Here is a 26,068-nt window from a genome sequence, read left to right as displayed (position 1 = left end):
CCTTATATTTTAAATAAACAATATTTATGTATTTTTTTTATGTCAAGAATATCTTTATTTTCCCGTTTTTTTAATTAAAATTGATAAATAATTTACAAAAATATTTGCAAAAAAGCAGTTTTTTTTGCACTAATTTATAAATTTTATTAATTTTTTTATTAACAAAATAAAATGGTATTAATACATTTAAACATCAAGGAATTACCTTCTTTTAGATTTGTGGGAAATTTTCCCCTCATCAGTCAAATATTTTATAAGTTATTTAATTTGTTTATCCCTGAGGCTAATTATTTAAACTATTGAGCTTACCCTATGCATGATGCTAGACACATTCAGCAAATTTCATAGGATTCTTTAAGACTTAGACTATCTCAGAAGTTAAATGCATATTGAGTTTTCATCGAAATTATTTACAAAATAAGCGTTTGAAAAAGAGAATGTTTTTTACTTATAAACAATTGTAATAACTTCTATATTTTTCAAGCTACAGACTTGTACGTACAACCATTGGATAGCTGGTAAAAAAGCTCACATTAAAAAATAAAAAACCTTCTATGACCAATAGGAACGAAGTTAGTGACTATTTTTAAAAAAATCTTATCTCCATTGTTTATAAACATTAAGAAGTAAAATTTGCACAAATTTTGAATGAAAATCTAAACTTTATATTGAAACTTATAGCTATAAAATTTATCTAATTTTTCGAAACGACGGTACTTTCGAAAGATCGACATAGGAAAGTGGAGAGGATATCTGTTTCAGCTCCGTTTTTTTTTCGGCATCAGAACTTCAAATTGCAACACGTAGGAAAAATTTACATTATCTCGGCTTCCTTTGCAGCTGCAAGCCTCTTTTTTTTTATTCTGGGGTAGCTCGTCAAAATATGAATAACTACATAGTTTTCACTGGCCGGAAAATATGGGAAAACTCGGAAAAATTGAGTCCATTTGAAATTCACCCTAAATTATTACTTTTTTTAATTTGCTCGAAAAGTCTGTTGCAGTATTAATAATGATGACATAATTTTCACCCCCCATAAATCTCGGAAAATCCCGGAAAATCAACATATGTTTTTTCATTTTATATCAATGATGTAATAATACTTATATATTTTATAAATTAAATTTCAGGTAATTTTTTACACATTATATTATTATATTCCTTATATTAATTATAATTGTTTGTATTTTTATAATTAACAATATTGATTTTTATTCTATTTTTCTTACAAATATGATATACAATATTAATCTAATCTGCCTTACTGCTTTGATAAAATAAATCGATTTTTTCATCACCTACCTTATTAAATTTTGCAATGTTTATTGAACTTTACTTTTTTTATTTTCTTTACATACATTGGTTTAAAAGTTAAAATTTTGTTCATTTATTCGACTTCACTGTCAGGTCTGAACCTTTTTGTTGCAGGTTGTTTGTCTTCACCTATTAAGTCAGTCTTTCCATATATTAACATAATAATGGGCGATCTTAATGCCAAGGTGGGTCAAGGTAAGGTAGAAGAACAAGTAGGAAAATATGGGCTTGGAAATAGAAATGACAGAGGAGATCGATTGATTCAAGTTTGCCAAAGTGAAGACTTCGTAATAACAAATACCTTTTTCAAATTACCTCCTCGACGGTTATATACATGGACATCTCTACAACATACCAAAGAAAAAATAGTGAGAAATCAAATAGACTACATTATGATAGCAAAGAGGTATCATAATGCTGTTAAATGTACTAAGACGTACCCAGGAGCTGATATAGGCTCAGATCATAACCTGGTAGTTACTGTGATAGAGGCGAGACCAAAAAAGATTAGAAGACCACACAGAAAGGGACTAGATTTAAATAAACTTAGAAACAAAAATATACGACAAGAAACATGAGAAGAAATAAATGAAAACCTCCGTTCAGTGCAGCAACAAATTAACGATACAAACAACGTTAACCAAAAATTAAAGTACATAAATACAAACTGCAGGAAAGAAACATCTTACAAAAACAACAACAAATAATAAGGGGTGGATGACACAAGATATACTAGACTTGATGGAACAAAGAAGAAAGATGAAGAATTACCCAGACAAATACAAAGAAATAAAGAAACACATAAAAAAGAGAATAAAAGAAGCCAAAGAAGAGTAGATTAAAGAACAATGTGAAGAAATGGAAACCTATGAGAAAAAGTACGATGCGTTCAATATGCACAAAAAAGTAAAAGAGATAACAGGAAGCATAAAGAAAATGCCAAATAGGTAAACTTAAAGACAAAGATGTAAATCTTATTGTAGATCTAGAGAATAAAATAAAAAGATGGACAGAATACCTAAATGAATTATTTGAAGACGATAGAAACAACTTAACTCAGATAATCAATGCAACTGGGCCAGACATATTGAAAGAAGAAGTAGAATACGCAATAAGAAACGCTAAAAATGGAAAAGCAAATGGACCTGATGAAATTCCTACAGAACTGTTGAAGCTTTTGAATGATAAATCTGTAACCATAATATTAAATTTTGCAGCGAGGAGCTAAAACAGTTTCCCCTCCACTTTCCTATGTCGATCTTTCGAAAGTAACTTCGTTTCGAAAGGTTTTAAGTTTCGAAAAATTGGATGAATTTTATAGCTATAAAATTCAATATAAAGTTTAGATTTTTATTCAAAATTTGTACAAATTTTACTTCTTAATGTTTATAAACAATGGGGATATAATTAACAAAAAAATTGTGGCTAACTTCGTTCCTATTGTTCATAGAAGCTTTTTTTTTGTTAAATGTGAGTTTTTTTACCAGCTATCTAATGGTTGTACGTACAAGTCTGTAACTTGAAAAATATAGAAGGTATTACAATTGTTTATAAGTAAAAAACATACCCCTTTTTCAAACGATTATTTTGTAAATAATTTCGATGAAAACTCAATATTCATTTAAGTTCTGAGATAGTATAAGTCTTAAAGAATCTCATGAAATTTGTTATGGGATAAACAAATTGAATAACTTTTAAACTATTTGACCGATCGGGGGGAAATTTCGCACAAATTTAAAGGACGGTAATCTCTCAATTTATTAATAACATTTTATTTTGTTAATAAAAAAATTAATTAAATTTATAAATTAGTTCAAAAAAACTGCTTTTTTGCAAATATCTGTGTAAATTATTTATCAATTTTAATTGAAAAAACCGAAAAATAAAGATATTCTTGATATAAAAAAATGGTATAAATATTGTTTATTTAAATTATAAGGGAAAAAACTTATGGATAAAAAATCAAATTCTGACCATAAATTATTGTTAAAAAAAACGCAAGGTAAAAATAGGAGTATCTTTTTATCTATTCGTCATCTAGTAACCCCCACCGATGTCTTAAAAGCTTCAGATATCTGCGAAACATTTTGCTGTGAAATCGATGATTTTTGTATAACCAGACTGGGCTACTACAACTGTGGACGAGCCTCGCGCCTATCGAGTATTACTATGCACGTGTTTAAAAAGTCAAACATAGCTATTTAAAATCAGTGTCTCCGGAACTTTACGTATTGCATCTTGTATAAGTGTTGATTAAAAATTGTGTAAATAAGACTTAAATACCTATACCTAAACTTGATTGCAAATGGATTGTTTTGGATTTATAGTTAATACTTTCTGGAATTCCTAAAATAAAAATATTTTTTATAAAAATATTACATTATTTAGTTAAAATAATATGGTAAAATTAACAACAGGAAATTAAAATTAGCAACAGGGTGCGATGAAATACCAGTCGAATTTTTAAAAGTTTTTAACAAGGACAACCTGAATGTAGTATTGGAATTGTTTAATAAAATATACGATACTGGTCAAATTTCATCGGACTGGTTGAAATCTACATTTGTGCCCCTTTCCAAGAAATCGAATTCTAAGACGTGTAGTGAATATCGCCTTATAAGTTTAATGAGTCACACCCTTAAAGTATTCTTGCGTATTATCCATTCCAGAATACGAGTACAATTAGAACACAGCATAAATAAAGCACAGTTCGGTTTTAGATGCGGTTTTGGAACTCGAGAGAGAGAGATTAAGATTAAAAAATTTTGAATAAAATCCTTTATAAAAAGGTATATAAAAAACCCAGTTGGGCTATGTTGCATTGACAAAACGTTTTCGGAATAAATATTCCATCATCAGTGTCCAAAAATAGTATTTAACCACTTAATTAAAAAGAACATGAAATGATTTAAGTTTTGACTAAGGTTAATGTAAAAGTGTGGTTAATACTTACTAGTTAATACATGGATGTAGCCACTAAATATGTGGGTAAAAACCCTTTAAAAATTATTAAATAAGATTTGATTTACATTATGTCTAATTTACTAACTAAAATTTAATAACATTTGGTACCTGGAAAATGGAAACTAGACACTGGCGGAAAGTTGGGTTCTTGAAAAATATAGGAATTGATATATTTAATATGGGAGGATGTTGTTCAATGAATGAAATAAAACTATTATGATATAAAGTTCATGTAAAAATTAACTTACAACTCAATTATATTAGGCCCTGTATGTCAAAAAACAACATTTGGTACCTGGAAAATGTTAAAACATAAAGGGCCTTATATAAGAATCTTTTCATCACACCACTCGACACTGTATAGTTGGTTGCCTAACTATAATCACATAATTTTCTCACCACAATTTCATTTCACATACATAATTTAAAACAATAACATTGATGGTTGATACTGTTATAATTTTATTTTATTTCAACTTTCACAATTTTAAACAACGTTGGCTTCTGTCTTAAATAGACATATACAGTTACACTGACTGCTCTGTCATAACTTCCGTCTTAACCTGCCAAGATTGTCATTTCAATCAGTTGCTTTGACAAAGTCCTCGTAGACATACCGTCTCAGGACTCGCAACTAATGTAGAGTCATATGTCGCCATGTTACCAATCCAACGGTAACTTTAACATCCTAACTGTAAATTAGACATAATGTAAATCAAATCTTATTTAATAATTTTTAAAGGGTTTTTACCCACATATTTAGTGGCTACATCCATGTATTAACTAGTAAGTATTAACCACACTTTTACATTAACCTTAGTCAAAACTTAAATCATATTATGTTCTTTTTAATTAAGTGGTTAAATACTATTTTAGGACACTGATGATGGAATATTTATTCCGAAAACGTTTTGTCAATGCAACATAGGCCAACTGGGTTTTTTTATATACCTTTTTATAAAGGATTTTATTCAAAATTTTTTAATATATGGTATACAGCCAAATACAGGAACTTTGTTTCCTTGTGGAGATTAAGATTACTTACAACTATACAGGTTATTTTTACCTACACTAAATAAGTATACAGTATGTAAGTATACAGTTAAAAATATATATAACTCTGTATCGCATTAGGGATATGTTTTTTTTTAATGAAACATTCTGTATTTTATTTATCCATCGGTTAGTGTTCTAGGGTATACCATACCCCAGGTACTCCTTTTATTTTTATAAAATCGAAAGTAAATGAAATAACGCCTTCTATCGTCTAATAGCTATAGTTTATACATGGTTTCTCACGATAACCTTGTTGCGAATTTTCCATACAATTTCAGTTTCAATTAGGAGTTGGTCAAAGACGATTGGGGTGTGTCATACTCCGGTACACCACTGTTGTAACTTTTAGTTGTTTTGTGTTCTAGAGGTAAATTTACATATTTTTGATATTTTTTCCAGATGTGCTATTCTCGAGATATAAAAATTTTTATTTTTCTTTTAGCGATACTGAATGATACTATAATTATGTATAATTAAGCAGGAAAGGGTAAAACGTTTATTGGCGGAGTTTGGCACTACTTCTGACTAGGACAAATCGTTCATTGATATAGTAAATCTGAGGAAGAACAAACCGCATTAGAAAGTCAAGAGACAATCATATTGAAGAAGAGGCTCAAGGAGAGACAGCAGACAAAAAAAAGAAGAATAGAAGGCAATTTCGAACAGCACTTCTGAACACACGAAGAAGAGAAATTTGCAGTTCAAAATTTGCCTGCAAAGAAGATATAACTACTGTCTCATATGTGCCAAAAAGGTCAACAAATGTAATCCTTTTTTCTACATGATGATACTATAATCGAAGAAGAAACTGGTGAAAAGAAATTACCTGGAATTATCGACTTTTACAATTCAACCAAAGGCGGTGTAGACACATTGGATGAGTTATCTGCTAATTACAGCGTATCAAGAAATAGCCGTCAAGTTTCGACGTTCGAGACCAACGAAGACAAAACCCTTCCTTTCGTCGACCACTACGTGCTAATCAGCAGCCAGAGGTACATCAATTGGGATTTAAGCGACATATGACAAGCAGTAGATGTTCTGTTTGTCCAAGAACCAGTAGCGCACCTAGAATTTGTCTCTGGGGAGGGGTTTTGGTTAGTCACCGAAATTTTTTTTATGATGTTACCTCCATTTTGTGTCCTTATAAATGTGTGAGTAACAGTGTCGGAATAGGGTCCGGGGGGGAGGGTTAACCCCCAAAACTCCCCCCTGGGTGCGCGACTTCCAAGAACTAAAGATAGGAAGATTTTTTACATATGCATACGATGTGATACTCCAATTTATTTGGAATACGCAATAATGACGTATTGAAATTGTGATAATTTTGTAATCAACAAAATGTTTCATAATATCTGAGTGTATTATTGTTCACTCATGTTTTTTGACTAGCATAATTGCAATATGTTGGATAAATGATGTTTAACATTTAAATGTAAGACTTTTACAGTACCATATTTAATTTATTTTAATCATAAATAAGTAAAAAAACCGAGTTAAAATTGAAAATCCGCTTCACCTCCTCATTAGAAGAATATAAAGTTATTTTTTGTTATACATCATCCTAGATTTTATACCACCATAATAAACTAAAACCAATGTAGTTTAGTTGTTGCTCAAGTATTTCCTCAATTTACAGCATTTATCAAATGATTTTTTTAAAACTGCCACATTTTGTACCCCGTAACTCTACCCACTCTCCCCTATCCATGTTCTAAATCAAGTATTTATAAAAATGAAGAACAAACACATTAGCTAACGAGAATTTTTATCAAAAACTAAAATAAACAATAATCATTCAAGGCAAATAAAATACTTTTTTAGTGTTATAAAATGACCTATATAAAAATGAAGGTCGCTTATCTCTGTAAAATTAATTAAAATATGTTAAATTAATTATTTTAAACACTTTCAAATCAACATTTTCAAGTTTTTTTTTCTGCATTTTGACTGTAATAATCGTGAGAAGTAGCTCCGAAAAACTAACAACTTTTTGTAGAGGAATTTAATACAAAAAACATAAGACACGAGTTTACATTTTTACTTTTATTAGAACAGTAAATAAATTAATAGGCTTACACATCGTCAGGAAGTAAAAGGAGAGTATTCTGAACATTTGAAGTGATTTGTTTAAATTATTATTCTCATTGGTCTTAGTAAATAAATTTACCTATTCTTTAACCTGTAAAATGATTTATTTCTCGTTTTAACAAATTTTTTCTACCAAACTTAATATGTATGAATTAAAAATAACAAATTCTCTTAAAATCTGCAAAAATCTACAGGGTGTCTCATTTAAATTAAAGCAATTAAGGGTATTTCCGGTGAAACCGGAAGTAGCGTAGTAACAAAAATATGGCGTAAGATGCGTTATGTGTCGTTATACTTGCATACAAAAGAGGAGGTTAAGATGCAAGGACTGTGTGGCCACGTGTGGCAGAGTACTTGAGACAGAAAGGTTTAGGTGAAGAAGACCTGATGGACAGAAATGAGTGGCGACGAAGAGTAAGGAACAGCGACTCCTGAAAAGGGAAAGGCGGAGGAAGAAGAATAGGTTTATCAACAGATGTTTCTCGTTGAGCGAATTTTAACACTAACTGTATTATTTCACGGGCTTGAGCTTTCACAATTTTTCACTCCAATTCACTGTTGATCAATTTTTAGAATAAATAAACATTTGCAAGATTCATTCACTATTATTAAAAATTGAGTTTTTACACAAAATTTGTCAACATTATGAATTTGCTTTTCGCCATTGAAGTGTCCAAATAAACAGCTCAACGGTTCTCAACCAACTGAGCGTCCTGTGCCATATTTTGAAATCTGCTAGTGCGCACAGAAAAGTAGAGTGGAACAAACACATCAACATGTCTTCTTCTTCAAGTTCCATCTTCTATCAAAGGTTGGAAATCATCATGGCTATGCGGACTCTGTTGACTGCCGCTCTAAAAAGTTCTGCACTACTGCATTCAAACCATTCCCTTAAGTTCTTAAGCCAGGATATTCTTCGTCTTCCCACATTTCGCTTTCCTCGGATTTTGCCTTGCATAATAAGTTGTAATAATGCGTATTTTTGCCCTCTCATCACATGTCCAAAGTACTCAAGTTTTCGTCTTTTGATAGTTAATATTATTTCCGCCTCATTTCCTATCCTTCTAGTGACTTCCACGTTTGACATTCTTTGAATCCATGATATTCGTAGGATTCTTCTGTAACACCAAAATTCAAAGGCGACCAACTTATTCAGATGGACTCGTTTTAGTGTCCACGCTTCCATCAAAAGGTAGAATGACGCAAAACAGAATAATAAGAATATCTCGAGACAAATCGCAAATAGGTTGAAGAAGCGTTGGGCGACCAATAACTGCTGGTGTAACTGTTAAGTCCGTAGATTGAACAGGCACTTTGCCTATTAGAAGAATAAAGAAGGTCCACTTCTATGGATTAAACAACAGACGATGAATTTTTGTAGGTTACATAGTGGGCAGATTGTAGGAGTAAAGAGTGAGTGAAGAATAATGAAGATCCACTTCTAAGGATTAAACAACAGACAATAAATTTTTGTTGGTTACACAGTGGGCAGATAGTATGAGTAAGGAGTGACTTACTGATTGCAAAAAGTCGAACTTGGGAACTGTGAGTCAATCATGTTTATTTATATATTTCATCTATTATATTATTCCTCTATTATTACTATTGTTGCGCAACCGATAAGTCCTTTTTGAAACCATATCTGTCTGTCTATATGTGCGACAAATCTTGAGGAACTCATAGTTTTGAAACTTGGCACATCGTTTAGTTTTGATCCAAGCAGGAATTCGCTTTAAACAGGAGTAAATTGATCAGAATTCATCAAACTTACAGATAATTCTGGATAGAAAGTACATTAGACTCTTCTGTTAAAAATTAAACAGAAATGGTCTGACAAAACATGACTCGGCTTCTCTAACGAAAAAACAAAATGCTTGCTCTTCTCAAAAAAGCGAAAAGAGGATAATCCAATTTTAACATTGAATGTTAAGAATCTGATCTTTTTAAAAGAAATAAAACTCCTTGGTCTTACATTTGACAAAACATTGGTTTGGAAAAGTCACATTAAAAATTTAAAAGGTACTTGCCAGCAAAGCCTTAATATTTTGAAGACATTGTCGAATATCACCTGGGGCAGCGATACGGCAATTTTTCTACGAATCTTTTTATCCTTAGTTCGATCAAAAATTTACTATGGCTCAGTGGTATATAACTCAGCCAAGCAATCTGTACTTAAAGAACTAGATGTAATTCAAAATACAGAACGGCGAGTCGCTTTGGGTGCATTTCGAACAAACTCCATACAATACTAAGTATATGCAGTGAGTCAGGGCAAACCCCTCTAGAATTTAGATTTTTTAAGTATGTCGTTTGCTTGTAAAGTTCTATCCTTTCCAGATAACCCAGTCTACAATAACGTTCATAACAATCGTTTCAACCACTACTTCTCATCTCATCCTCAATGTAATCCGCCTTTCTATGAACGAATTAACCGATTACTTCATGAATATAGCATAACATTCCCGACAATATACCACTCTACCGAAAACCCTTCTCCACCACGGACTGTAAACAAACCACCAGTGATCACTGATCTATCAAAATGAATCCCCACCAGACATATTAATAAACCACTTCAAAGATATTGTGGATAGATTTAGCGACTACCGAGAGATCTAAACAGATGCATCAAAAACAACGGACGGAGTGGGGGCAGCAATTTTCTCTAATACTCATAATGCTAAATTTAAGTTGCATAACAACTGGACTATCTCCAATGCAGAACTATACGCAATCCTTGAAGCTCTAAAATTCATTACCAAAACGGACCAGAGAAATTACACAATCATAACTGTCTCAATAAATGCCCTATGTGACATCCAAAACATAATACTCCAGCAACCCAAATCATACAGACATTTAGACATATTTACATAAAGAACTTCGAAATGCTGCAAAGGAAAACAAACACGTGGTATTAATATGGGTTCCATCTCATATTGGAGTACACGATGACGAGGTTGTGGACCGCCTATGTAGCTTACGAAGCAGCGTCAAGTGATGGAAGTTCAACTAAATAAAATAGTGCCAAGTGATCTTAAATTGTGCTTAAAAAACATAGTCAGTTGTGCGTGACAAAACAAATGATCGCAGTGTTCCGAAAAACTAAGGCAAATAAAGACAATGCTTTACAAAAACAAGCCTTTTTGTTACCTAGAAGAAAACAAGTCATCTTTACTCGACTCCAACTAGGTCACACATCTTTACCAAATCACAAGAGACAACCCCCCATACTGCAACCAGTGTGAAACCAACACTACAGTAAAACATATTTTAACTGAATGTAAAATTTTCCAGGAAACGAGAAGTAAACTCAACCTTCCCAGCGACACAGGCGAGCTTCTTAGAGACAATAATCATATAAACAATATTATAAAATTTTTAACGGCTATAGGCATAAAAGATATTTAAATTAAAATCTAGTTTGTATCACAAATTTTATAAATAAATTTTCTTTCATGTTAGTATGTAACTAATATTGTAACCTTTCTTTGTTTTAATATATATTTTCCATTGTTGTTGTCTATAACCTCAGTGGCTCAGAGGACATTAAATAAATAAATAAATTAAAGAAAAAAAGTAGGCATTTGGTAAACGCTTTGATTACATTCAAGAAGTCTTTCGGGTCACTGTTATCGTCGTTCTGTCCATTCCGATACTGTCTGTCAGATTATTAGACATATTAAGTTGATTGGTCCTTAATACCCGATATTATCCAACGTATAAGTATCCTTCATCACCTTTCTCCCATTTCACTCACACTCTCAAGACACCTGGTCCGTTTTTACAGTATATAACACGATTGAATTATTAGCAAAAAGCATTTCTAAATCATTTTTAAACACTAATCGAACAAAAACACATACAGTAATAACTAAAATTTATTTAAAAGGAAAATAATAAACCTATCATCAAACTACTCTTCGGGCTCCTCTAACAATTTACTTTTTGGTGCTCTAGAATCATAATTCTCAAGTCCTGGATTTTCTTCACACAGTAAGTTATAAGCATAAAATATCCTGACAAATTCTTCATTACTTATCTGAAAAGGTCTGGTTGTGGGATCCACTTCGGCTAAATGTAAAAGTTTATTACCTAAAATAAAAAACAGTTGTACAACTATTTTTGAAACTTAGTAGAAAAAAACCTAGGGACTATCAAGGTTCTATATAGGTTGATTGACTAGTGTGAGGAAGCTTAGTAGATATATGTTATAGTAAAAGATATAAAGAAAGCTATTTACAAAAATTGTTTTACATCTTAAGCATATTGTAAAATACATCTTAGTTGTCCTTTTCTTGCATACTGGGATTCTTTTGCTGGAATAGAGTTTATATGCGCACAAATGGAATCTTTAATATTTTAGTCTACATCATTTGCTCTCTTCTTATGGTGACCAGGCATATCTCCAGGTGTAAAACCTCCTCCTTCCTGACTATAAATTTTTTTGAATAGCGTAGTTAACCACAAATCTGTTATGTTAAAAGTGCCCACAAATATTTTTTTACAAACTTACGAGTCCTTTAAACTTAGAACCTTTCTCTCTTGTCTGAGAACATATCTACAAAAATATTCTCTCTCTCATGATCAGCCCTTTCCCAAAAATTAAATAAATTGACTAATTGATCATTTTCAGATAATTTCAATTTACATTTTCTGTTACATTTATCGTTAGATCCAGGTCCCAATTCTAGTTAATTTTCCAGTTTTACTAGTATATTCTTAGCCAGAGTTCCACAGTTTCTTTATTTGTCAAACACTTGGATCATTTTTTCTCTAACTTTCCAGATTTTTCTTCTTTGGGTATTATTTTTTCTTAACAAACACATTTAACGATACAATTATACCTTTGGTGCATGTAGAATTTTCCACTGTCAATGTATCTTGAGTATGTAATGCACTGTGAACATTTGGTATCTTATTTTTATTGATAGAAGTTAGTTCAGTCATAAATTATATATGTAGGTGTTATTATTTTTGTTTGAAATTCTAAACTAGTATTTTCACTTGAGGTTTTAAGATTTAAGACACGCTAACTATGGTCAGCAGTTAATAATAAATGATTTACTTTTTGTCTGTCATCTTCTTGATTAGAACAGCTTGGTAAATTGATTTGAATGTTATTTATATTAACATTACACTATCTTACTTCTTGTATCACAACTTACAATGAAGTTGTAAAAACTTACTCAATAAATTTTTCAAGAAAAACATTATATACAATGTTACAGTTTTTTTTTTACCAAGTGATTCAAAATTTGCACCTACAATGAGGTTATTTTGTTAAATAACTCTATATTTACATAAGCTAAGATAATAGTAATACGACCAATATCCTTTATAGATGTTATTTAATCCATAGTTGAGAAACATTGTATGTAGAGTTACAATGTTATTCATATCAGTTGTAGATATTCTCCATCAAAATGTCAAAAATAGAAAAATGGCTTAAAACATTTTTTTGTTTACACTGATTCCTATCTGACTGTCCTCTGTGAGATCTAGGATTCCACGAGCAATGATCATTACAACAATTATCAATTATTGAATTTATGATATGAAACGATAATGATATCAAATAAATTAAAATGTGTACCCACCCAATTCGTTCCTTTTGTCTTCAGGAAATAACCTCTCTGCACCTCTTATGCAATACTTTTGTCTCATATTAAATATATTTCTAAGCACTTTCTCGACCAGTTTAAAAGGAAGTTTCACCAAAGGATATTTTAAAGGCACTAGGGTCATAACAGCAACATCAACATCAGGTTTTGGTACAAAGGCTTTACCAGGAATGGTAAACTTATACTGAACATCACACCACATCTGACATATAACAGAAAGGCGGCATCTCTGTTTGTCCATTATGGGAGCTACCATTCTTTCTCCTACTTCTTTTTGAAATGTTAGAGTCATTGATGACCTGCCATAGTGCCAAGCCGATGTTTTTTCTGATACTGACTGTAAGTATCGAATAATTAAGTTCGTAGAAACGCTAAAAGGGAGGTTACCTACAATAAATAAACTATTGATTAACACGTTTCCTATGCCAAAGTTTATTAAAAGAGGCAATGAATGAAATAAAATTAACAAATATAAGATAAAAGTGTTATAATTTAAGTAGAAGATATTTGTCATGAAATTCATCCCTAGTTTGCAGAGGAATGCAGTGTCTTAGGCCTGATATAATGTGGCCAACCTAAAATGTTTATAAAAATTAGATAGAGAGAGAGAGAGAGATATACAGAAAATATCATCAAAGGTAATGAAAATTGATGACAATTAGGATTTAAAAAACATTGGATGAATGATGGAGACGAAGACTAAAAAAGAAAAATGCTTAACCTCAAATGCAACTAAGCAGTAGGAATTGATAAAATATTGGTGATGTTTTTGATGAGGAATCAATGTCTTAATGTTATAAAAAATGTAGGTAAATTGGTATTTATATCTAACCTACCTATTAAATGAACCGGAGGAGGAGCATGCTGCCATTCCATTTTAGGTGCTCCTTCAAAACCCCGCTTAAGATCATATGTTCTTATATCAGCAATCTCTATTTTCATATCAGTAACATCCTTACCACACTCCTGTAATAACTCTAAAGTTGGAAGAAATCTTGGATCTTTTTCAACAACAATAAGTTTTCTGGGGTTCCTTTTGAGAATTGATCTGGTAATACCTCCAGGTCCAGGTCCAATTTCACAAACATAGTGATTTGTTAAAGGGCCAGCAGACCGTACGATTTTATCAGTGATTCTACAACATAAATAAGAGACTTAGAACTAAGATGCAAAAATGTATTACCGAAAATATTAATTTGTTTTTGACAAGCACTTTTTATTCAATTCAATACAATCACTTTACAATTTACGAAATATGTTCATAAATTAAAAGGAATTCCTTTGCATTTGCATTTTATGAAAATTTGAAGGCAAAAGCCACTTTTTAATTGTTCAAAGATGTTTTATTTAAAATACTACCTAGGTACCTACAGTGTGATTAACTTCTGTGACCAATATATTGGTTATAAAATAAATGAAAACATTTTGTACCATGATGAGCCAACCTGAGGCTAGACTATATATAACATAGAAACCTAACTAATTGTAATATACTATGATAGTCTACTAGTAAACTAAGACATTTAAATGTATATTACATTCAATTACCAAGTCCATAAGGTATCATTATATACTTTATAGAGCATTCAAAACTTATATACACATTAAGTTTTAGAAGTTTGGACTAATATTTATTACCTTTCATCCATTAAAAAATTCTGTGATAATTGTCTAAGAGCTCGAAGACGATATAACTTAACTAAATCTCTAATAGTAGGTAAAGGGGGCAAACGAATATGTTGTACATTTGCAGCCATTATTGAGTAGTTTTAGCCGGTTCATCAAAGTCGTCTAGAAAACTCTCTTGTCTCACAGCATACATGGAATACCCATATATACTAATAATACCAGCCGTTAAAAACCCAGCAGTAAGCAAATTTGTCCTTCTAAGCTTTTTTAATTTCAGCACTCTCTCTTGATTTTGTTTTTCTATTTGCTTTATGAAGTCTAAATCCGTCTTTTTGATTTTGCTTAAATCAATTTTTGGCATGCGATCAGACATAGTTTTTTGTCTTATTTTTTTATTGTATTGTGTTTACATAAGAATGATAGATCAAATTTTTGCAGCCCCAAAATATCATAACCTCAACTGTTTGCTGTTATTTGTTTTATACTTCAATGTGCTCCTCTGCTGTCAAAATAATCTTGGCCTCTGATAAATAGACTCAAGCAAATCAGTTGTTAAAATAAAAAGTTCAAATCGTACATGCCCTAAATGAGCAAAATAAATTTTAATACAATTTTAAATTTAAAAAACAACCACATTCCTAGTGTTAAACTCATTTCTAACACAGAATAAGTAGCTAGTATTTTATTATACCCTGATTTAATTTTAACTTTTTTTTTAGAGTGCTGTGGGAAATTGTATTAAGGCAAAACATCATCGTCGTCATCTATCATAATGTTCTCTTTCAAAATAGTTATTTTGTTAGTGATTTATTGAATTATATTATTCATATAAATAAACATTTATTATAGCTGGATTGGATATATTATAATTGGATTGAAATATTTCTACTAATTCGTAGTTATGCAATTTAGAGATGACTCCAAAGTTGGTATTTCATTCGAGTTTATAGAGTTAAAACCCGCTAGAAAATATTTTGGTATTTATAGGTCCAGAAAAACAGAGCAGTTCGAGAGGGTCTAACTTCTAAATGTGAAAAGTGTGAGTAATCTTGCAGAATTTAATCCGTTTCGAAATATGTGTTGCCTATATTCCATTTGCCCTAATGTACACACATGGTGAGTAGATGGTTGCTGAAATCTAAAATATTGCGGCTCGCCATTTGTGTATACTACAACTCCTACATTTGCTTAAAACTTTTATCCATATCAACTTTTGTTTCTTCTAAATTTTACTGCTTCGATGGTCGATGGACTGCGAGCACAGTTAAAACAGTTTAAAACTTCAAATATAGAAGACGAAACATCATAATCAAATGTCATTGTCACGTCAGCGGGAACGACATCCGTTGTCATTTAAAGTTAAAGTTTATTTTAAGGGTAAGGGTATAACATAAAAAAAATTAATATAGTTTTATACTATGGCAGATGATGATTTATCATTTAAATCACACGATAATAAGGACGATGAAGAAGATAATTCTGATTCAGAAGCAACATCACATCTTGAGCTAGATTTAGGCGTTGACTCTTCATTTAATGTTAGAGAATTCAATAGGTTAGGGAATCATAAAGCAGGAGTCTCGGGAGGTGAGTATTTTTGTATTACTGTACATAATAACATAAAATTCGCTATATTTATCATTTGCATTTTCGATCATATTTCCTGTTTATATAATTACAAAACACTATAAAAAGCTTCTTTTAAAAGTTGACCTGTTTTAAGCAATTTTTAAATATTAATTTATGAAAACGATAGTGACCCTAAAAGTTCAGCATAGTACTATAATTTTGGATATAATTTATGTCCTAAAATAGTTCTACAATTTTTATCCATAAATTTACACCAGAGATGGCTTTTTTTTTTAATTTACCTGACCATCATCATTACCTCTCAGCCAATTTTGTCTACTACAGAATTATTGTATCACTGTTTGATTTTTTTATTCTGCAGTAGTTCTCAGAAGTTTTTAAGACTCATTGTGGTTTGTCTAGTTCAGCTTGTTTGTGTATACTTTGCTTTCTTAATTTTTTAAATGTTTTGTTTGTAATTGTTTTTAGAGTCTGGTTTATAAAATATATTTTAAAATTGAAAATTTTATTCAATGTTTCAGATCAAAAATATTTGTGAAAGTAGAGAAACAAGCATTTCTATTTGATTTTCTTGTTTTATACTGTTAGATTGAAAATCATTTATTTAAATTATTCCTTCTTTCGTTTGATCCTAACTGCCAGAATAAAAAGCCTTTGTAGTTTTTGTTATCGATCATATCAAGTTTGCTTCATAAATTATTGTATTGTGGCATTAAATGCTCTAAATCTGCCTGCTTATTAGGCTGTTTTAAGTTGAAATATTGAGTTTAATCTTATGTAACATCAAATACAGAGCCATCTTATCTTGAAGAGCCAAAAAGGCACTATATAATGTGTTTGAAGAGGAGACAGAAGAAGTATCTAAGGATTATAATTTTTGATGTATTTAAATTCTTTTATTTTTTTTATGTATTGTATCATTTACTAATGTCTTTCTTGGTTTTCAATTATATTTTATTATTAATATGCTTCTGGGAAATCAGTTTTTCATTTTTAAAGTCCCTCTTAATTAATACTCTCATTGGTATGAGTTCTTTAGATAATTAATTTATTAGCATTTATTATTTTTCTACATTATTCTTTTTTTTACTCCATTTGCATGAACCTGTTCTATACCATTATAGTTCAGAAATAAGCAAAAAAAGTACACTCTTGTGACTATGATCTGACCAATGGCATTTGACAAGATTTTCATGTAAAATAAAACAAACCTATAGATTTTTGCAGCGAATTAGTTAGCACACTTTTTTAGTTATTAACTGGTGAAAAATGCATATTTTTTATGTTATAACAAAATTCGAGTTAATTATCACATTACTTGCGTAAAAAGCTTTAAAAGTATGTTTTATGATGGTTGATATATTTACTTGTTCTATAGAAAACTGTAAAAGAAGAATGATAATGAATTCTTAACCTACTAATCCCTAAATTATATTTTTTCAAATTTCAAAATTGTTCTTAATAATTATTTTAAATAAAATATTGTTCTTAATATGGAAATATTCATCAAATTATTTTGTCTTCGCATTTTTGAATTTTGATCTATTCTATCAATACAGCACTGGGCATTAGAGCAATCATAGTAATTGCAAGTATGTATGAATGAGTTAAAAATAGTTATGGAAATTAAAATTTTTATTTACATCTAATAAAAACAAGTTTATGTTTCATAATATTGTATAAAACAATTTTTACACAATGTTACAGTACATTTTCCACATTATGTTAGTGGTTCGTCACTTTTACTATTGGCTTTACTATTTTCTCCTGGACATTGTCTGCTCTTTATGCTCTTTCAAGTAATATTTGACTTGTTGACTCATTTTTAGAAAAGTCATGAATTTACTAATGCTGTATCAATTAGTTGTGTGCATATTGGCCAATATCACTTCTTAGCTGATTTTAGTGGCATATTTTTCAGCAAACCAGTAGTGTTGATCCATGGCTTCTATGAATGTATTATATACTTGTGATTAAGAAATAAATGTTTCCTTTGAGAAACATAAATTCCTTCTTTATTATTTATAGGTTCTTTATTATCAAAATTACGCAGTAACATACTTATTATCGTTAAATTTTACAAAAAAGTATTTCTTCGTTTTCTACAAATCAAAAATTTTTCTTCATTTTCTACAAATAAAAAAAAGTTCCTGTTGCTCAGTATTCACATTCTTGTAAATGAAATAATAAATCTCTGCTGGTAAGTAAGTTATTAAAAAATACTGTGTGGCTTGCAGGTTCAGAAATGCAATCTCACATAGCAAGTACTACTCTTAATCTTAAGAGCAAATATTCGTGATCATCTTAGCAGTTGTTTTGCCAGTATAAAAGTCAAAAATATAACAGTATCCGCTACTTCTACAAAAATCCCAAAATTTGTAACTGAATCAAATATCCTTTCCACATATAAATTGCTTCAATGAGCAATGTCGATATTATTTGACAATAATTTTATATACTTTATTTTTATATTTATTATTCAAAATAATATTCGTTAAAATATTAGTTACGGTGCAATAATTTCGCTAAATATGATAAAATATAAAACTTTTTATGCAAATCACAATAAACAAATGTGAAATTAAAAAAAATACAACGACTTTTGCACATATTTACAGTGCACAGATTCTAAATGTGCCGGTGGGAGATGGCTGCTATGCGCTGTATTATAGTCGATGTATGAGAGAAAGTTTTCAAAATAATGAAATAACAAATAATAATATAAAATTTGTTATTTCATTACTTGGAAAACTTTTTCTCTCATACACCAACTATAATACAACGCATAGAAGCCATCTCCCACCGGCATATTTAGAATCTGTGCACTGTACGTCAACTTAAAAGCTACATATTTTGATAACGCTAAGTGGTAGTTTTATATTTATAGATTAGTAATATAAAACTTATAGTGACAATTTTTACAATTTATATTCTGAGATTTATTCATAACTAATCCGTTAGTCAATATGTCCCGGGCCTAACTAGTAAAACACCATTTTTTTTTGCGAACATTATTCTTTGCCTTCAAAATATGCTTGCCACGGAGCATTTTTTTAGATAGGAAAAAAGGTAGTAATCGCTGGGGGCCAGATCTGGACTACACGGAGGGTCCGGAAGCAATTCAAAGCCCAATTTGTGCATTTTTATCATCTGTTTTATCGACTTGTGGACTATCTGTGGACTATGTGCATTATCTTGGTTAAACAACAATTTTTTCTTCAACAAATGAGGTCTTTTCTTTACGATTTCAGTCTTCACACTCTCCAATAAACCAATATAGTGGTTGCTCTGCGATTCATCAAATATGTTTATCAAATGATTAATCAGTTTATATGTTATTTAAATTGTTTATCCCAGATAATCTTTTTTGCAGTAACATAAGACAAAAAAACAAAGACACAATAATTTTATGGTCATTTTATAAAGTAGTATTACTAGTTATTATTATTATTTATTGCGATAGTAGTTATACTATCGCAATAATTAAAAAAATTATTTTTACTGTTACAAAATTACATTTTGTAAAATATCCAGTTCCACTGGTTGCTGCTGCGCCGTAAAGGGTCATCTGTGCTCATAATTCTCCGATTCTTGTTAGCATATGTGTCTTAAGAACACTTTGATTGTGTTTTATTTAATTGGCAGTTATAACAGTGATACTAAAATGAATGAAGTATGTGACAAAACTGCAGACAATAATTATTATTGTGATGGTTTTACCTTAATTATTAATTAGTGGTTTTTGTTTGTAAACTATGAATTGCAGTTATGCAATATTTAAACTTTGTTAAATATTATATCTCCCCAAAATATTTTGAAGCTTTTTTTTTCCCAATTTTCACGGTTGCATATGAAAGACATGGGTATTAAGCATATCTTTGTAAATATATTCCCACCTTTTAACACCTTCAAATACCGGTAATTAATGATGAATTAGTACTCCAATTTTTCAATTTTTATCAATTACAGTTTTGTCATATTTATTTGCATAAATCTGGTGTTACTTTTATGTGAAACTTTACACTGATCCTTCTAAAATTATTCTTTATTGTTGTGGTAACTAAATATTATCTATGGAACCAAATAATGTATATTTGATAAAATAATTTAACATATTAAAAATAATACAGACAGAATGTAAGATATCTCTGTGTGGTCTACCTGGCACCAGTGGAAATTCCAATATCAGTTAAATGTATTCACACATTTTCTGTTAATGCAGAATACCATATGTTTTTTCATTAAAATTTATGTACATTTTTAGATATAACTGTTATTAAAACTACATTTTAAAATACAAATTTATATATGGTCATCTGTTGACATACATTTTAATGCTAATAATTCTCAATGATATTATAATTTTTACAGTTTCTACCTTGTTCATTTCTTTATATGACATAATTGAAAGTTAATAATAATCAGTGGCGGCTCTAGAATTAAGTCATATGACTGCATCTCCAAAATAAAATTCATGAAAAAAATACACAGTAAAACTATTAAAATTAAACCAAAATCATTTTACGCGTCATTGTCATGACAAGAAATGGAAGATTAAACAGTTGGTATGCCTGTATCGGAATTAACTGAAGTGAGTAAACGGAAGGTAGAAAAAGAAGTCTTAACCCCTATTTGGCGTTGTAGGCCTAGGACTTAGTTGGATATTTCCATTTTCTTTTACTCTTTGCCATAACTTGCTAATTTCTAATGTTTAACTTCTCTAAAGCTTCCTCCGCAGCTGTCAGTCCTGTCATTCCTACTCCTAATGCGATCTCCGGCCCTCTCGCGTGGTGCATTCTCTATACTCCCTTCAGCCACTTTATTCTTTGGGATCTAATTTCAGTAGTTTTCGAAGGACTGTTATACATTTACATTATTTCGTTGTTTGTTCTTCTTCTCCACCTTCTGTTAATGGTGAGATATTTTCTTCAATCTTTGTTCAGCATCTACAGTCTGCATCCGTACATGTGACTGGGCTTATAACTGTGTTACATTGTAATATGGTATTTAACGCTACTCTTCTGCTTTCTTGTCAATTTTGGTCTACATTTCTATTTTAGTGAAATTTCCTGTGCATTTCAATTCATATGCTTTCCTTTCTGAGCAGTTCTATTTAAATTTTTGTCCATACTTTTGTTACCATCGTTCTCAGAATCATGTATTTGGTTTTGTTTATTCTAGACGTCGTTCATTGTCGTTTTCTTCAGTTTTCTGGCAGTCTTTCTTATTAACCAATTTTTGTCATTTTTATGGGGATATTTACTCATAAAAACTGGATATGTCGATGTAAGGAGACAAATTTATTGTATTGTTTTTTGTATATATATATATATATATATATATATATATATATATATATATATATATATATATATATATATATATATAACGAGTTTATTACAGCTGCCACCGTTTCTCGCAACCTAGCTTCCAACGCTTGCGATCGTTCCAGTCATCTACTTGTAGACCCCTATCTTCCATTGCATCTTTTACTTCTTGTCTCCACGATCTTCTTGGTCTTCCCTTTTTCCTGCGGTTGGTGGGGATCCACTGTAACATTCTCTTTTGCCATCGTTGATCATTCATCCTTTCTACATGGCCATACCATTTCAGCCTTTTGCATTCTATAGTTTCCAGGACGTCAATGTCTATGCCCATACACTCTCTGATTTCAGTATTCCTTATTCTATCTCTTCTAGTGAGTTGGCAACATCTTCTCCAATAATTCATTTCCATTGCTTTTATTTTGGATGCGTCATTTTTATTTATTACCCAAAGCTCTGAACCATATGTAGCAATGCTTTCTATGATACTTTTGTATATCCTAATTTTTGTGTTTCGGGTGATGTGGTTGTTCCAAAGTATACTATTTAGTTGACATATTGCTGAATTTCCTTGACCAATTCTAGTAGCTATTTCTTTTGTATTCCGACCATTGTTTGTAATGTTTACACCGAGATATTTATAGCTATCAGTATTTTGAATTTGTTTGCTTCCTAGTTCTAAGTGCTTTCCTTCACCTCCCACTACTACATACTCTGTTTTTGATGGATTAATTGATAAGCCCCACTTAGTATATTCTTCATCTATTTTTCGTAACATGTAGTGGATATCATCTTGATCTTCTGCAAGTATTACTTGGTCATCAGCAAAATGCAAGCTGTACAGTGTATGGTCTCCAATTTTAACACCCATAGGTTCACATTTTCTTTTCCAAATATCCAAAACTCCCTCCAAATAAATCTTAAAGAGTGTAGGTGCAATGCAGCAGCCTTGGCGAAGTCCTTTGGTCACTTTTATCTTTTTTGTCACTTTTTGTCCAATCTTTATTACACTCGTCATATCATCGTACAACTCCCTTACAGCATTAATGTAAATCGGTGGAATATCTTGTCTTCTAGCACCTGCCATAGCTTGGTTAATGGGACACTGTCATACGCTTTTTGAAGATCAATAAATACCATGTGTGTCTCCATATTATGTTCCAAACGCTTTGTTACTCATTGTTTTTTGTTACTCATTTAAAATCAGGTATGGATAGCTGTGTCTAGGTGGTCAAGGATGCTAATTAAAGATGTACCTTATCGTTCTCAAAATATCAGTATCTTCTCGAGGATGGAACTATGAAGTTTACCGAAGAAACACGAATTCTCGCGCGGCACTTGTAGTTCATTGTCCAGTCTACTAGACCACCCATGTCGTCATTTCTGTGAGTTTGAGATATAGTTGTTTCATAGTTGTCATGCATAAAGAATCACAAAAACCAAGAACTCAATCCAATTTAGTTTGTGTAAGGTAACATATGTTACTATTAATCCTATACATGGTATTACATTTATATTTGAATGTCCGTGTGTTAGCTTGCATTACCCATTTTTCTAAGTTTTCACAGTTTTTAGCCATTAACGCTTTGAATATGCGTGATATAGCATATATCATCGAATCTTTTTCTATTTCATGTCCAATTTTAATTTTAGTATAATCCATTGGAAGTGTTTAAAAATATTTAAATCAATCGCTTGGATCTCATTCCTCACTCTGCTTTATTAAATTCCACTGCATAAATGTATAACATTATTCAAACAAAAAAAGAACTACTGTAATTCTCATTCTACTTTTTTGTCCCGGTTTTCCATAGATGAACTTGACCTGGAAATTATCCTGGTGTAGCATTTTTAATTATTTAATATACTTCATGTTGCATAATTTTATCGCACTTCCTTATGGAACTTTAAAAAAAAACGTTAAATTGTGAAATATCAACTTGTTATAGCCAATACAATAGGTGGTACATTACAGTGCAATGCTCTTTAGATAGTCTCAGTATATAAGGACTCTAAATAACTAGATAAATTTTGATTGACACTTGGTTAAGCCGGGAGTGGATTTGTGGTCTGAAAATCTGACCTGTGGACGGGTGGGGTCTATCAGGACCAAACTTTAAATGACCCACAAATTTCAGATAACGTTCACATAGTGTTTTTAAGTATTTTTTCGGTTTACCTGTCTATTACTTAATGAACTTGTGTCATAGTATTTTCGTTTCGTTTCGTTTTTCAAAAATTATAGCAATTAATCTAAAACTTACATTTTCTGCTTTGTTTAATTTTTATTAGCACTGATTAGTAAATAAATGTTTTCCAAAATTCCTACATATATGTTGTATTGAAATACAAATATTAATCTACATAAATTTGGTTATAACAAAAAATAGACAAATTCTCTACACAAACTAGAAAAGTTTAAACTTTACCCTAAATTCTTCTCTGTGCACTCAGAGAAACATGCTACAATATGCTCCATACACAACCAGGACAGACAAAATGTGCAAAAATATCGCGTTTTCTGTCTTTTGCAGTATTTGCAATTTCCTCTTTTATTGGTGGTAACTTCTAAGGGTCCCGGTAAAGGAGTATTTAATAGGCGTGACGCTTATTGTCGTACAACTCAAGCTAAATATTCTTTCATAAATAATCTTCTATGCAATTTTGAAATCTTCTCCTGGATTGTTTTTTTTTTGTGTATTTCGAAAGCATTGAAGACAGCAACATTCATGAGGCCATAGAATACTACCATAGGCCAACGTCTAGTGTTTGTAGTAACATTATTGGAAGATATTTTTTGGTCAACAACGTCTACTCCTCTCTTTGTCAGAAATGTAAATATGTAAATATTTGAAATGTAATAATTCTGGTTTTGTTAATTGATGCGGCAATTCTCTCTGTTGGACTGAATGGTACTGACGACTTTAAGTTGGTGAACTTCTAACAAACGTCCATCTAGTCTGATATCTAGTAAACCATCGCTCCATTATAATATTTCTTCATGTTCCAGATAAGTGTAAACACATTTTTTCGGTTACAGCACCAGTAGAGTTTTCAATCTTGAAAGGTCCATCAGGCTGAGTTCTAGCATAAATTTCTAAATGTGTTGTGTAAAAGGTCCTAGCACCTGCGGTTGAAAATACTTTCAAACCGTATTTCTTGGGTTTGTTAGGAATATACATTTTAAAACTGCGCCTTACTCGAAATGTACCGGTCCTTTTGACCGGTGCAAGTTGATTTAGCGCTTTTCTTTCTTCTTTAGTGTTAATATCAAACCTGACTCTTCTGAAAGCCATTGTAGCAGGAAATATTTCTGCTCCCAATCTAACAGTACCATAAAACTCCAACACATTTTTACGATCACAATGTTGAGGTCCAGCCAAATATAGTAATCCCAATAATGCTTTTATTTCACATACATCAGTGTCTTTGGTGTCTTAGAGTGAGCAATTATTGAAAGATACTGAAAAGGTCATTTGTGTAATATAACTAACATTTAAAATGAAACCATTTTTCATTCTTGCATGGACCGATAGACCACTCCCGGGTTAAGCTGATTAGTACTGGAATTAGATATTTTTGTGCCGAAACTTTGTTTTTAAAAACTTAATTTATAATTATCTTTATAAATACTCCTTAAAATTATGTCCTTTAACAATAAAATATAGCTATAACTAGAAATCTACATTGGAACTGACGTGAGAATCTGTGAGGTCTTTTGTATGTTTGTACGGCATCACTAGGATGAGAATATGTGGCTAGGAATATCTGCTTGATAATAGAAATATAACTCTGTTAACTTTAAAACAAAAAATTCAATAATACTACAACAATGACAAACCTACAACTTAGTCAAACAAGATATTAACGAACATATTGATATTCTTAATATTTTTTAGTTCCCGGTTCCACCAATAGTTGTGATAGTCATAGGCGGGAAGACAATCCATTTTCTTTTAAACATTTTCTTAGGAGCGACTCAACTAATAGTTACCAATCAAAAGGTGCTAGACCTAAAGTTTACGAAAATCGATCAGCATCTACCGATTTTGGAAATCACCTTCAACCTCGGTTAATTCCTGAGTATCCTGCTGCATTACCAGATTTTGTCCAGGATCATCTAGTCGTCGAACAGGTAAATATATTTTATCTATATCTATCACTGTAGATATCACGTTGCACTGTCAGTAAACCTATTAAGCGATATGTTGTGTAACACATGCAAGTATGTGTTATAGATGGATATTAAAATAACTGTTGAACTCAAAACTGTATCGTTTTAATCATAACTAAGTAAAAATAACTTTACAAATTTTATATTGTGTACATGCTTATCTTAATTGCAAAATGTCTGTCCTCGCCATAGCACACTACCACCTAGCATTGAAACTTCCGTGTTAAGGAATAAAACAATGATTGGCGCATCACCTAGTGATCGGGCGCATAACTATATATACATGGCGCTAAATTCAAAAG

At 31.0% G+C, this 26,068-nt stretch overlaps 2 protein-coding genes across 2 annotated transcripts in view; one reads left to right on the top strand and one right to left on the bottom strand.

The window, feature by feature from the left end:
* Window positions 1–11,292: 11,292 nt before the first annotated feature.
* On the bottom strand, window positions 11,293–14,946 carry LOC140448043 (mitochondrial dimethyladenosine transferase 1-like). Its single transcript, XM_072541087.1, has 4 exons — window positions 14,688–14,946; window positions 13,886–14,184; window positions 13,026–13,436; window positions 11,293–11,520 (listed from the first exon to the last, which is right to left on the bottom strand). The coding sequence occupies exons 1-4, from the start codon at window positions 14,804–14,806 to the stop codon at window positions 11,342–11,344; spliced, it is 1,008 nt and encodes a 335-aa protein (XP_072397188.1). The 5' UTR covers window positions 14,807–14,946; the 3' UTR covers window positions 11,293–11,341.
* Window positions 14,947–16,002: 1,056 nt separating this feature from the next.
* LOC140448041 (uncharacterized) overlaps window positions 16,003–26,068 on the top strand; it is a 44,162-nt gene continuing 34,096 nt past the window's right edge. The window contains exons 1-2 of the mRNA XM_072541086.1: window positions 16,003–16,265; window positions 25,492–25,727. Coding sequence (XP_072397187.1) covers window positions 16,097–16,265; window positions 25,492–25,727 — 405 coding nt within the window. The 5' untranslated portion in view covers window positions 16,003–16,096. The remainder of the gene's footprint in view (window positions 16,266–25,491; window positions 25,728–26,068) is intronic.

The sequence above is a fragment of the Diabrotica undecimpunctata genome, chromosome 8 (genome assembly GCF_040954645.1).
Source record: "Diabrotica undecimpunctata isolate CICGRU chromosome 8, icDiaUnde3, whole genome shotgun sequence".
In the NCBI taxonomy this organism is placed as follows: Eukaryota; Metazoa; Arthropoda; class Insecta; order Coleoptera; family Chrysomelidae; genus Diabrotica; species Diabrotica undecimpunctata.
The sequence above is the reverse complement of the archived record's forward strand: the minus strand, read 5'-3'. Positions and strand labels throughout refer to the sequence as shown.